Source organism: Lactuca saligna, chromosome 8, assembly GCF_052625555.1.
Source record: "Lactuca saligna cultivar CGN05327 chromosome 8, ASM5262555v1, whole genome shotgun sequence".
Lineage (NCBI taxonomy): Eukaryota > Viridiplantae > Streptophyta > Magnoliopsida > Asterales > Asteraceae > Lactuca > Lactuca saligna.
In genome coordinates this window covers 162405775-162419322 of record NC_136424.1, presented here as the reverse complement: position 1 = coordinate 162419322, position 13548 = coordinate 162405775, and the positions used below count along the sequence as shown (strand labels likewise).

Sequence of the window (13548 nt, the reverse complement as noted above, 5' to 3'; positions counted from 1 at the left end):
ATATGTTATATGCTAGCATGATATGTTGTATGTGATAGTAGTAGAGTTCGATTGTTAGGAGCGAAGGGTATTTAGAAACCCCAGATACGTCTGACAGTATATGATGATATGTTTGCATGCTGGGTTTTTACGTTATATGCGACAGAGGTAGTAGGAGGGGACTAGTCCCCAAGTTCGGTTTCTAGGACCGAAGGGTAGTTCAGGCACCCCAGACATGTCTGATAATATGTTATGTTATGATATATGTGATAGTAGTAGTAGGGGGTGAAATAGTCCCCGAGGTTTGGTCGTCAGGACCGAAGGGTAGTCAACACCCCAGAATGGCTTGACATGGGTAGTCAGTACCCCATAATGGCTTGACACGGGTAGGTCGGCACCCGAGAATGGTCGTACCGGGTAGGTCGGGCACCCCATAAATGCTTGGCAATATGTATGATATGTGATTGTATGGTATGTGGTATGATGGGGGAACTCACTAAGCTTCGTGCTTACAGTTTTCAGTTTTGGTTTCAGGTACTTCGTGTTTAAAGGAAAGGAGTCGGCTTGATCGCAACGTATCACACTATGGTTTTCCGCACACGAGATCTTTGGGATTACACTCTGATATTGTTTTATGATAACACGTTTGATCATTTCTACTTTGGTTTTGACATGACATGATATGACAGATGTTTTATTACATTGTTGGTTTTATAATGGTGTATTTAAAAATGAAATTTTTGGCCTGTATTTTTGGGATGTTATAAGTTGGTATCAGAGCCTTGGTTTGAGGGATTCGGACATACTCTCGAGTGTGTCTGAACTCAAACTAAGGGCTTGGTATGAAAATTTTCAAAAGTAAAATCATTTTATAAAAAGAAGTTTGAAAAGAGAAAATGACTTTGAAAAGAATAAGGTGTGTGATGCGTGCAATCGGCCGAGCTCAAGTAAGTTTTCCCCAAGATACCCATACATGTTATGATATGATTATGAGAACTGCATGCTAGATTAGGGCAAAGGATCTAGGAGGATGCCTTATATGCCTATTGTATGTGCTTGTAGACTTGCATGCTAGTACATATCAGTCAGTGATAGGATAGCCTGTTTAGGTTATGCCTGATTGTATGAGCCTTTGAATTGCATGTACAGATTCCTGATTAGAGGATAGAATGATTTGATTGGAATATGATGGTTAGAGTTTTCATTGTCTGAATGCTGGCTTGCTTTGTGCTTTATAGAGTCTGGATTATTCTTGGAGAATTCAGACTATGCTTGCTACTTGGAGTCTGATTCGGGAGGGGCCAAAGCCCAAGTTTAAAGATAACTGACCTGGAATTAAATTTTTCGAAATATATTTCGTATTTCTAGCCCAAAAATCGGGGGGGGGGGGGGGATGCCCCTCTTGGCCCCATAGATACTTCCCCACTATTTGTTTGGGTTAAACGAAGAAGATATGTAGTTTAATGAAATTGACTAATATTATTAGTGATAAGGTGGACATAAGATTTGGTTAAGACCATGAATGATGCAGATTAGGGATGGGTTATAAAATTGGAAAACCGGACCGAAACCGGAACTGGTATAATAAAAAAATGCTTAAATGGTCCAGATATTGGGTTTAAAAAATAGTCTTATCCGGTTCCAGGTATTTCGGGTATGGATCCAATGGATCCACATATTTTGGGTATTAGAACCGGATTTGTAGAAAAAAAAAAAAAGAACCGGTTTAATGGGCCAGGGAACTGGAATTTAAGGTTACTCGAAAAATTTGACTACCGATGAATTGTTGATTGACGATAATGGCTATTAAAAAAATATGATCCTCTCCTGCCATCGACATCAACTAGCAACACAAAACCAATCTCGTTTTTTTACATATGTTGTATTAAAACAAATAATGTACATAAAAAGCAAAAAAAAAAAAAAATAATAATTAAAATTAAAAAAAAGATGTAGATAACTAGAAAGGTTTTCACATGTGAAAAATAAGTGTTTGATTAGTGAACTTTTTCAACTAGCTAACAAAGACACTGAAAGAAAAAAAAAACTATATTTTACATACTAAACAATACTAAACAGATAACTGGATAAAAGTTATTTTGGTTTCATATGTGGATGGAAGAAAACTAAAACTTTAGTAGTAAAAAAACCTTCACATATATTGGTTGTAGGATCTAATTAACTTTTATTATATAGCAACATATGACATAGTTATTGCTTCATGGTTTATTTATGTTTGAAAATCACTAAAATAGACTAGTTTATACATATTTGTCTCATTTTACAAATAAGAAAGATATGGTAAAAAAATAGTACAAAAAAATAAATTATGTTTTTCAAAACCACATAAATGATAAATTGAAGTTTATTTTATAATAATTTGATAATAAGATAGGTTCACAATTTATCTTTTCTTTGATTTTCCATGAATATCACGATCACTATTTCAGGTTTCCGGTTTCACTTCCGGGTTTCTAGTTATTTCTGAGTCTAATATACAATTCCGGTTCCATACCCATTTTATCCGGTCCGGTACCTGAAACCGGTTTCCGTATACCGGTCCGATCCCGGTTCTTATAATCCATCAATTCAGATTTTCGGGTTTCTCGGGTCCGGGTTGGACCCACTTTCATCCCTAATCTAGACAAAGAAGTAGTTATTACGAGAAAATAGTTATTTTTATATTAATTTGAAATAAAATTTATTATTTCTTAATTAATAGTAACAATATATTTATTTACAACAAAAATAGAAATCATATCGAAAAAACAATAGCATACAATACATGATCCCGTAAATTGTTGGGTAAATGGTCGGGTTCGAGAGAAAAGACCTAAGTCCCTTCCATGGACCACTGAAACCGAAAGTTGAAATCGAAAGCTGCAGAAAAGAAAAGCATCAGTAAAGTTACAACAGCCGTTGTGGAGTAGGAAGTGTAGGACGCAACTGAAGTTGAGTTTCGTCAAAACAGAACTGGAAATGGACAGCAGCGAAGAAGAAGATGATTTCCCATCTATTGAATCGGTCACTCCACAATCCAAGATCGACACCATCTTTCAATCTAAAACCGAAAAGGTATCAAATCCTTGTCTGTGAATCATTATCCTTACATATTTTCAACTTTTTTTTAAGTTCACAATCTGTTAGAATTGTTACAGTCGAATGCGTTAAAACGACAAAAGGAAACCTAAAAACGGAGAAATCTTATGTGAATACTTGAATGTGAGTAAATTTAGGTTTTAATTTTAGAAGCCTCGAGTTGATTCTGATCGTAGGATGATTACATTATATTTATGCATCCTTATTGTTATCTCAAGCGCAATTATTTTTGAAGGATTAATAGTTCTTATGCGTATATATGAGAAGCTCTGGGTAGATTTGTGAAGTCCTTTGGCATTGTACTGATTGAGTTTCCTACTAAATTTTTGAGTTTTGGAATCTTAAATGCTGTTATAACTTATAAATGCTGTAAAACTTCCTCCTCAATGACAGAAGTAGGATATGTATATATTCAAGAATCATGGTAAAGTTAAACGATGAATTTCTCTGTATTTTTTAATATGAAGATGAATCACATGGCATTGTAGTTTATAAACAGACCATATCTTATTTTCAGACTACCACTTGTAAGATCCAAGTTCTTCTGAACTCTTAGCATTTTCAGTTATTAATCCATCTAGGAAACAACACATTATTAATTGCATGGAAACAAATCTGATCAAGCTGAATAGCTTTTGGTGAGGTTGATGCTTAAATTGTAAACAAGGTTTCAAATCTTTGCTGAATTACTCAGTTCAAGTATGTTACATGTATGAAAAATTATACTGTTTAAGTAATAATTGTTTGTTTTGTGAATGTTTATACATGTTTCTTTATACAGTTTTGTAATTGGATACATTTTTCTTTTATTTGCAGGGCATTAGAAAGCTCTGTTTTGAGCTTCTTGATTTGAAGGATGCAGTAGAGAATCTATGTGGCAACACTCAATCCAAATACTTAGCTTTTCTGAGGTAATATTCCCTCACTTCCCTTTTGTTTCTCTCCTTTTCCCTCTTATCTTAAACACATCCAAATCTATTAAGCATTTATTCTAATTTCCACTTATTCAAAGGTTATCTGATGAGGTTGTGGAAATGGAGCATGAACTCAATGACCTAAGAAAGAACATCTCTGCACAAGGAATCCTCGTACAAGACTTACTAAGTGGGGTCCACCATGAACTGAGTGAATGGAGTAAAGCCAACAACACTGAGAAACTTCAAAAAGACACCGAATTCGACTTCCCAAATGAATCACAAGATGAAAAAAGATCATCTTTAGATAATATAGACCTTCTTCTAGCTGAACATAAAGTAGAAGAAGCCATAGAAGCAATAGAAACAGAAGAAAAAAAACACCCTGACCTTAAAACCTCATCCGATTCATTATCCAATGAATTTTCAAAACGAAAATCTTTAATTGAAAATCAACTTGTTGACATCATCGAACAAACCGATTTAAAAGTAGCAGTTTTGGGTCTACTAAAGCTAGGAAAAGGTCCTCTTGCACATAATCTTTTTCTCAAATCAAAAGCTGCCCGACTTCAAAAAAGCATCCAAATCTTTCTCCCATCCTGCCCGTGCTACCCGGAAACATTTCCCGCCACTTTATCCAACATTATCTTTTCCACAATCTCATCAACAACAAAAGAAATGGGAACAATATTCGGAGATGATTTACTTTACTACAACCGACTTGTTCAATGGGCAGAAAGGGAAATTGAATTATTTGTAAAATTGGTTAAAGAAAACGCCCCTTCTTCAGAAACTGTTTCAGCTTTACATGCTGCAAGTGTTTGTGTTCAGGCTAGTTTGAATCACTGCTCAGTGTTGGAATCACAAGGGCTAAAATTGTCAAAAGTGCTTTTAGTGCTTTTGGAGCCTTATATCGAAGAGGTTCTTGAATTGAATTTCAGAAGAGCAAGAAAATTAGTTTTTGATTTTTCAGGAAATGATGAGATGTTGCCATTGTCACCTCGCCTTGCCTCTCCTTTGTCTACTTTTGCTATATCTTCTGATGGGATGCTTGTTGATAGTGGGACCCGTTTCATCTTCATGGTCAAAGTGAGTTGACTTTATTTGAATGCAAGAAATATCAATGCACTAATTTACTTTCATTATATTATTTGTTTATGATTTTTACAGGATATAGTGGAGCAACTAACGCGCCTAGTCATCCTACACTTTGGAGGAAATATTTTAACAAGAATTCTAAAACTTTTTGATCAATACATGGATGAACTCATAAAAGCTTTACCTGAACCTTCTGAAGATGACAGTTTAGTGGAGTTAAAAGAAGCTGTACCTTTTAAAGCTGAAACAGATTCCCAACAACTTGCCCTTTTGGGAACTGCATTCACCATTGCAGAAGAGCTGTTACCAATGGTTATGTCAAGAATATGGAGTGTTTTAAACGAAAGCAAGGAAGCAGGAAATGACAATACTGCCCCTCTGTTGAATAATGCGATAGATTATAAGGACTGGAGGAAGCAGCTTCAGCATTCACTGGATAAGCTTAGAGATCATTTCTGTAGACAATATGTGTTGAATTTTATATATTCAAGAGATGGGAAAACACGCCCTGATGCAAATATTTATTTATGTGGTGATGGTGATGATCTTAATTGGAATTCTGATCCTTTGCCCTCCTTGCCCTTCCAGGTAACTTTGTAATTAATGGAAACATTTTTGTCACTTTCTTTTGAGTTGTGTTGTTAACATGGATTTATGCAGGCATTATTTGGAAAGCTGCAGCAGTTAGCAACAGTTGCTGGAGATGTGTTACTTGGGAAAGAAAAGATACAGAAAGTGTTGCTTGCAAGGCTAACTGAAACTGTTGTGATGTGGGTGATGTCTAATGAAGAGGATTTTTGGGGTGTTTTAGAAAATGAAGTGGCAAAACTTCAGCCACAAGGATTGCAACAGGTAACTAATTAAGGGCTAAATGCAAGAAATAGCAAGAAATAACTAATTCTACTTTTTTTTTTTTTTTTTTTTGTAGTTGATTCTTGATATGCATTTCACTGTTGAAATCGCGCGTTTTGCTGGTTACCCTTCAAGAAATGTGCACCAAATGGCATCATCTATAATTGCTCGTGCTATCAGAACATTCTCAGGCAGAGGTCTAAACCAACAAAGGTAATAAGGGTATTTAAGTAATTTTACTTTGAAAAATATACCCAGTTATTGCAAGTGCATTGCTATTTCTTGCATACAACCCTAATTTTTTTTAATCTCGCCAGTGCACTGCCTGAGGATGAATGGTTTGTTGAAACCGCAAAGGCTGCAATAAACAAACTGTTGATGGGAGGTGATGGGACTGATACTTCTGAAATGGATGAAGACCATATAATCTTACATGATGAGGATGATGATGATGATGATGATGAAGATGATGATGAGTTACATGATGAAGTGATCTCGGATTCTGATGGATCTCCATCTTCTTTGTCCACAATTACAACATCTGAGTCTTTTGCTTCTGCGGAAAGTCAAATGTTGGATAGTCTCTCGGACTTTACAGATCCTGAATCATGAATTATTTAGTGATGTCTAGGATTAGAATTTGAAGTTTGAGTGTAATATTTTAGTAAAAGTAAGTTGTTGTGGTTTAATTTGGAAATTCCATGGTAGCAAGTTATTATTATGCTCTTTCATAGAACACATCTCGTTAAGGCTATTTTCATTTATGCGAAGCATTAATGTCTTTTGTAGAAGCAAGAGATTGAGAGTGAGTGCATGTCCCAACTCCTTCCTCATTTTTTGGTAGGATAAATAATTGCACTTGTTATCCCATTGACATGGTCAAACAGATGCAAAACGTACTACTATATGTTATGAAAACCTAATAAACTCTAATATTTAAATTAAATATTTGAAAATAAGTCACCAAGATAGATATGCATTTCACAAAATAATATAGTGGTCTCTGGTTAAATCTCACAAGCTTCAATCTTAAGAACTCTAAATGTCTTCGTATTAAATATTAATGGGTGGTTATTGCATATTTTAAGTATAAAATTAGGTATCATAGATATGCATTTCAGATCATATTATCCTATATTGACAATTTGACATTAAAACTTTTTGAAAAAATACTGGTTGATGCATATTTGTTGTTATCTAACAATAAAGTTCATCTTCAATGCAATTTGGATTTGATAAAGGGCTAAATAGTAAATAAATATCTGGTGCGAAGTCAAACAAAAATGTGGAAGAACCACACACGCAAAGAAGGAAAGGATGATGCTAAGCTACGGCGCGTCTACGTCATCTTTCCGTCTTCCTCAAAACGTGACGTTCTGTACTTACAGCAACTCTCATCATCCGACCACCACACACGGTGGTGAATCGCATCCGGTGGTAACAAGACGGACTTTATCTCTTCTCGCAACAGCAACGGCGACGGTGACCGCTGCAGCGTTTTCAGTTCCAATTTTGTTTTGCGACTCTTCCGTTCGTTGCTCAGAATCCGCCGCCGCCGCAGCTACTCCTAAATTCTCCGAACTACCTGAATCTGGAGGTGTGAAGGCGCTGGATCTTCGAATTGGTGATGGCGATTCTCCCGTCAATGGCGATCAGGTTTCACCTTTCACTTTGTTTTTTTTTCTGAATTCATTCCGAGATTTTTTTTTTTCTTTTCAAACTGCTGATAAAGTTCCTACACAGGTTGCGATTCATTACTACGGACGATTAGCTGCTAAGCAGGGATGGCGGTTTGATTCAACATACGACCACAAAGATGAAACCGGTGAACCACTTCCCTTCATCTTCACTGTTGGTTCAGGCAAAGTAAGTATCAGTCGATTTCTCTTTCTATTTGATTCTGTTCGATTACTTGTGATTTCAACAGTGATTTGTTAACCTAATTCAGGTGATAGCAGGGATTGAAGCAGCTGTTAGATCCATGAAAGCGGGAGGTATTCGTCGTGTCATCATCCCCCCATCAGAAGGATATCAAAACATGTCTCAGGAGCCCATTCCACCAGATGTAAGCTTTCCAAACCCATAATAGCAATATACTTACATTTCTTTTACATCTCTACTTTGTTATTATTGTAAGTAGAAATAAAATACATTGCTATTATTGATAAAAAAAAATGTAAGTATGTTGACTTATTTATCTTTTTTTTTTTTTTTTTTTTTTTTTGTTTTAAGTTTTTTGATAGGCAAAGGCTGTTCACTACCATTTTTAATCCTACACGACTTGCAAATGGAGAAGGCTCTACCTTGGGGATTCTCATTTTTGACATTGAACTTGTCAATGTAAAGCACCTTTAAATTGGGGAGTCTCGTTGTAATTTAGTTTGAAAATTGTATATTTATGTATATCCCTGCTAAGTTCAGGGAGCTTTTTGTTAAAAAATTGTATTTTTGTGTATACGTAAGTTTCAATGTGTAGACGTAGGTTTCAATATGTGGTATATAGATATAAAGGACATCCATGAAAAGAATGTTATGTTACTGGTAAAAAAATCATAGATATACAATCAACAAGCTATGAGAAAATAAGCAAATATTATTGGATTGGAGAGGAATAAATACTTTAAAATGCCATATAAAAGTACAAAAACAAAACAAGTGTCTTAATCTTTAAATATCATCTCGAATTCAATGAATTTTTCAAACTCTCCCATGTAAAAACACCTTCAGGATGAATATGAACAAAATATTTCACAAATCTCGCATCCGAACACGCCAAAATAGTGCTCAAAGACAGCTTCGGTTTCGCAGCACCTCTCTCCAAAAGCCACAAATACATTGAAAATCTTAAATTAATCCTCTGAATATCATAACACAAATATGAGGGAAATGCCACTACAGCTTCCAATGGATACCCTAATCGATTCTGCAAACAATCAATCTTTTTCTCAAGTAAATCTTTTGTCTGATTTAATACCGAAGGTGCCCTTTTGATCATACTCGAAACCACATTATAATCAAGTCCAGCTTCCACTAAACAATCAAATCTTTCCTGTAATTGACTCCCTCTACCCCTAAACTTTCTAAGAGCTTTCGATAATTCATCAGAGTTTTCAATGTACCCCAATCTCAACAAAAAGTTTTTCCTTTCCACAATCGTGTTAGAATCTTGATTATCGATTGTTTTACTATTACTACCCAAATTCACCAATTTCATAGGATCTTTCTTGATTGCTTGACATAATTCATCTTGTTGTAGCTTCAAACTGTTCATTACAGTAATCGGACATTTTAAAGAAGTGGACCCGAGAATTTCCATATGGGTAGTCACGATTCCCGCGATTCTTTCGGTTTCCATTCCGATTTCGGTTAAAAAACAGACAGCTGTCCATAGATTCTTGGCGCATTTTGATGATAGAATTTGGGGGTTTTTCAAGAAAAGGTCGTATATTTGGTTCATTTTGAGCCCTAGTTTTAGTAATTGTGCTACAAGGATGTAAATTTGTTTACCTGAGCCTTCAAAGAGTAATGCAGGGTTACCCGTGAATAAAATTTCCATCTGTTTATCGTTGTATCCCACTTGAACAAGAAAACTCATGGTGTCCAGCATTCTGTCCCAATTCAAAGTTGTTCTTTCAGAGATATTAGTACCAATCCATTCACTTCCAAATCCAAATCTTTTGAGCTTTTCAAGAACAACAAGAAAGTTATTATCAATAAGTCCGACTAAAAGTGAAGGGCAGCATGTTACGAGTTTGATAACAGTTGATTTACTCAATCCCAATTCCTCATAGGATTTAAGTTTCTTCAGTAACACTCCATGCTCGTATTCGAATATCTCTTTTGTTTCCTTATACATTTTGCCAATTTTGATTCTGGGAATCCCGTAGCCACAAAGAGCATGGAAATTGTCAAGTAGAAGAGAATCATCTCCTAAAAAGATTAATGATTTGGGAAGTAATGATGGGTACTCAGAAGGGGGTAGACCTAAACTCTCCAAGAAGGGTTCGAATTCATTGATGGGATTATACCGAAAGTACTTTGATAATGCTCGTGATACATCTTGATCGTTGTCAACCACTGATAGCAGGTTTTGGATGAAATTAGGGGAGTTCTTGCTGATGTGTTCTGCATCGGTGAAATGGAAGCCTCGAGTGAAATGTAGATAATCAAAAAGTGCAGTTTGTGCCTCTGTTCTTACCACCCGTGAAATTCGATTTCCACTGACAGGTGCTTGTGATGGATGTGAACAAACGACGCTAGCTTTTACTCGAATTGTGGGTTCTGATATGCAAAAGTTTCGTCTTTTGAATGATACGAAAGATAGCCCGGTTCCAGTACAGGCATTTTTACAAACAGTTGGTGAGCAAAGCAAATGATGCAGTTCAGAAATCATGTCGGAGTTCCAAATTCGACGATTACTTATCCCGCGAATAAGCATAGCAAAGTTCACACTACCCAGAAATAATTCTGTAAAAGTACAAGAGGGTATTCACAAATTTATTCAATGTCTAGCTTTCTCATATGGGTTTTGAGTTAAAAAGTAAGCAAATTCAAATTAATTGAGCACAAAAGCAGAAGTGGAAGAAAACGTCAACTCATACCAACCATCAAGATCACTTACATGACATTTTGTTTCTTCAGTCTGAATCTCGAAAGTAATGCCCATTAGATTGCGTAATCTGATGAGGTGAGAAGAGTTGCGATGGAGGATTCTCCTAAAGCCCTTCTTTAGGGGTTTTTTTGGCTTATATTATTCACTAAAATTACGCACGCACCCTCTACATTATGGCTTACTTTAAAAGACCCCCTTATAAAAACCATATTTTGTATTGGACCCCTAAGGTTTCTTAATTTAAATTATGACACTAAAAGATTTTCTTTTGAAAACTCATTTGTATTTGTTTGTTGATTATTTTCTACTTTTATTCAATATAAGTGTGATATGGATTACATTACAAACTCACATAATTATAAAACTAATTTTGTAATGGATATGTAGGCATTTGTATTTTGCAATATGTTTCACTTATCAACATTCCAATTTCTATACAACTTTACCATTCTACACTATATTTAATCATTTATTAAAAGCAAATAATCCATTATAGACTTGATAAAAGCTTCAATTTTTTAGATTCTCATTGTCCATGTCTTCTATATATTCCCTAAAGAAACAAACACCCGACAAGAAAATTTCCGATCATACATTCACCTTTGATTTTTTTCAACAATTTCAAATGCACTAAAAGAAAATGGCTTCACCGAGTGTATTCATTATAACAATCATCACTTATAACAGAAACAAATCTCTCAAGCCAAGGCAACTGGTCAAGGTCCTTGATAGTGTTATCAAGATACGAGCCGCCATCATCTGGCGGCAAAGATGGTGGTTCGTGGTGGTCACCAAGGCTAAAACCACCACCTGCAAGAAATCTTTGAATCAATGCAAGTTGTGATCTTTCTTGATCAGAATAAGCATCTGTCATGTTTGAAAGTGAACCAAAAGACTCCCATGCCCATTCCTCAAACTGCTGTGAAGGGTCGGAATGAGTAGTTGGGGCGAGGGTATTTTCGTCATTTTCTTCTTCCTCTTCCTCTTCACCCCATACTGCACATTCACTTGCGTCCATCTCCTCCAACAATGTGTACAAGGCAACGGGAAGAAACACTTTGCATTCAAGGGTAGAAATGTAATTTCTACAGTTCGGGATTGGGCACCTAATGGGAACCTCAAATGACAGAACTTTTTCATCAACATGTGCTTTCATGCAACAAGAACAAAATTTATGTGAACATTTCAATGTGATCATCATGGGTGTTGGTTTATCTTCACAACAAAGTACACAATTTTCAACCGTTTGATCATCTTTGGTATCATGAACAATCCCGATTGCCACTTTTGCTAGATGCAAAGGGTACTTGAGATCGACATCATGAACATGTTTTAGAACAAAATGTTCAAGATTTTCAACATGTTCAAGTATTTTTTGCTTCAATGCCATGAGAAGTGGATTCTTGAGGGTAGAATCATTTGTAATCTGCCAAAAAAAACATGGGTTAGATGCGGAAATAGCAATCTACTTTCAATGATTTGTTTATCATTGCTTCCAATACTTTGAAAAATCTATAAACTGTTGCAATGTTATCCAAATACACACCAAATTTCTTTGTTATAATTGGGTAGATTTTTCTGCCAAAAAAAAAAACACATCAAAAACAATTGTTCTTAGGCAAAAGAATCTGCTCACCTGATCAAATAAGTTCTGGGAATCGGTAAATGCATATACCCTTTTGATGTTATGTCGAATTGCTTCAGATAAACCATCCATTAAAGCTAAATATTCAGCTACTTCTTCAACGACAAAGAATTCAAGTCTTTTTTGAACATGAATCGAAGGAACCTTGTTAGGTCGTTCCATGATCACTCCAATTCCAGAAACCCCCGATTCATTTTCAGGCTTTGAAATCGATACACCCTTGAAGAACATTCGAACCGAAAATTCATCAAGCTCGTAATCACCATTCTTTGACTCCAATTCCGCAATTTCTTCAAGTTTCTCCTCATCTGAACAACAACTTCGAAATTCATCTTCATCGTCTTCGAATTTCGACACAATTTTATCCTCCATTTCCAGCTGTCAAGTTCGAATTCTGTAAAATGTAAACAGAATCAATGAAAGCAAGTGTAATAATGATCAGTAACATGGAAAGGATATAGGATTTGAAAACTTATAAAATTTTAGAAAGAAGGTGAAGTAAAGTGAAGCTTCCATACATGTGTAATGATGGATTTGGTACTGAATTCATAAACAAATCGTTAATCGTTCGCTGAAGAATAATTTTTTATCTGATTCACAGCAAAGCACTGGACTCGGATAATCTGTTTATAATAAGAACCCTAATCTGACAAAATCTGTTGCTTGTGGCTACACACAGACCACTTTTACTGTATAATCATAATAAAACCCCACAAAGAATAAACAAATCAGAAAGTTCAAAATCCGATTTCTCGCGCTAGGGAAAGGAATAGAATCCTCGATTACTGTTAGAGTTTTGGCGTAATATGGAAGCGAAATGATATGCTCCATTTTTTTTATGGATATGAATACTTCCATACAGCTCATGGATATAAATCGCAAAATCTTATCTCATTTATGTGAAAATAAGTGAGCTCAAATTGTGTTTTGTTATCAAAGTATTAAATTTGTAGCGAATACTAGAAAAAAAAAATTACCACATTTAATTAAAAAGAAAAAGAAACGATAGTGACCTCGCCCTAACATATACCAAAAAATACCTATATTTTTTTAAAGCTAAATCTATTATTTATGAGAGAAAATAAAGGACAAATCGAGTCTTTTTTTTTTTTTCCTTATGTTTTGCCAAGAAATAGACGAGTTATCTTAGGATATGAGTTGTACTCCCAGTTGTTTGTTTTTTATCTTCAGATCTTTTTGGTCTCTTCTATCTGCGCGGCGCATACTAGGGATGTGATTTGGAACCGGAAAACCGGACTGGAACCGGAACCGTTCGAACCGGAATATATAGAACCGGTTCCGGTTCCAGGTTTAAAAATTGGCTTTATCCGGGTTCCGGGTAATCTAGG

At 35.5% G+C, this 13548-nt stretch overlaps 4 protein-coding genes across 4 annotated transcripts; 2 read left to right on the top strand and 2 right to left on the bottom strand.

Moving 5' to 3' along the window:
• The first annotated feature begins 2759 nt into the window (after positions 1–2759).
• LOC145010844 (LOW protein: exocyst complex component-like protein) lies at positions 2760–6678 on the top strand. Its single transcript, XM_078969394.1, has 7 exons — positions 2760–3054; positions 3895–3989; positions 4091–5081; positions 5163–5678; positions 5751–5942; positions 6019–6155; positions 6260–6678. The coding sequence occupies exons 1-7, from the start codon at positions 2959–2961 to the stop codon at positions 6552–6554; spliced, it is 2322 nt and encodes a 773-aa protein (XP_078825520.1). The 5' UTR covers positions 2760–2958; the 3' UTR covers positions 6555–6678.
• Positions 6679–7202: 524 nt separating this feature from the next.
• LOC145009313 (FKBP-like peptidyl-prolyl cis-trans isomerase family protein) lies at positions 7203–8433 on the top strand. Its single transcript, XM_078968015.1, has 4 exons — positions 7203–7598; positions 7686–7808; positions 7891–8007; positions 8175–8433. Exons 1-4 carry the CDS (start codon positions 7260–7262, stop codon positions 8295–8297), a joined length of 702 nt encoding a protein of 233 aa, XP_078824141.1. The 5' UTR covers positions 7203–7259; the 3' UTR covers positions 8298–8433.
• An 82-nt stretch (positions 8434–8515) lies between these two features.
• On the bottom strand, positions 8516–10676 carry LOC145009312 (Mitochondrial transcription termination factor family protein). Its single transcript, XM_078968014.1, has 2 exons — positions 10564–10676; positions 8516–10409 (listed from the first exon to the last, which is right to left on the bottom strand). Exon 2 carries the CDS (start codon positions 10378–10380, stop codon positions 8617–8619), a length of 1764 nt encoding a protein of 587 aa, XP_078824140.1. The 5' UTR covers positions 10381–10409; positions 10564–10676; the 3' UTR covers positions 8516–8616.
• A 450-nt stretch (positions 10677–11126) lies between these two features.
• LOC145012819 (uncharacterized) lies at positions 11127–13091 on the bottom strand. The gene is made up of 3 exons (XM_078971622.1): positions 12718–13091; positions 12191–12593; positions 11127–11980 (listed from the first exon to the last, which is right to left on the bottom strand). Exons 2-3 carry the CDS (start codon positions 12569–12571, stop codon positions 11201–11203), a joined length of 1161 nt encoding a protein of 386 aa, XP_078827748.1. The 5' UTR covers positions 12572–12593; positions 12718–13091; the 3' UTR covers positions 11127–11200.
• Positions 13092–13548: the final 457 nt, after the last annotated feature.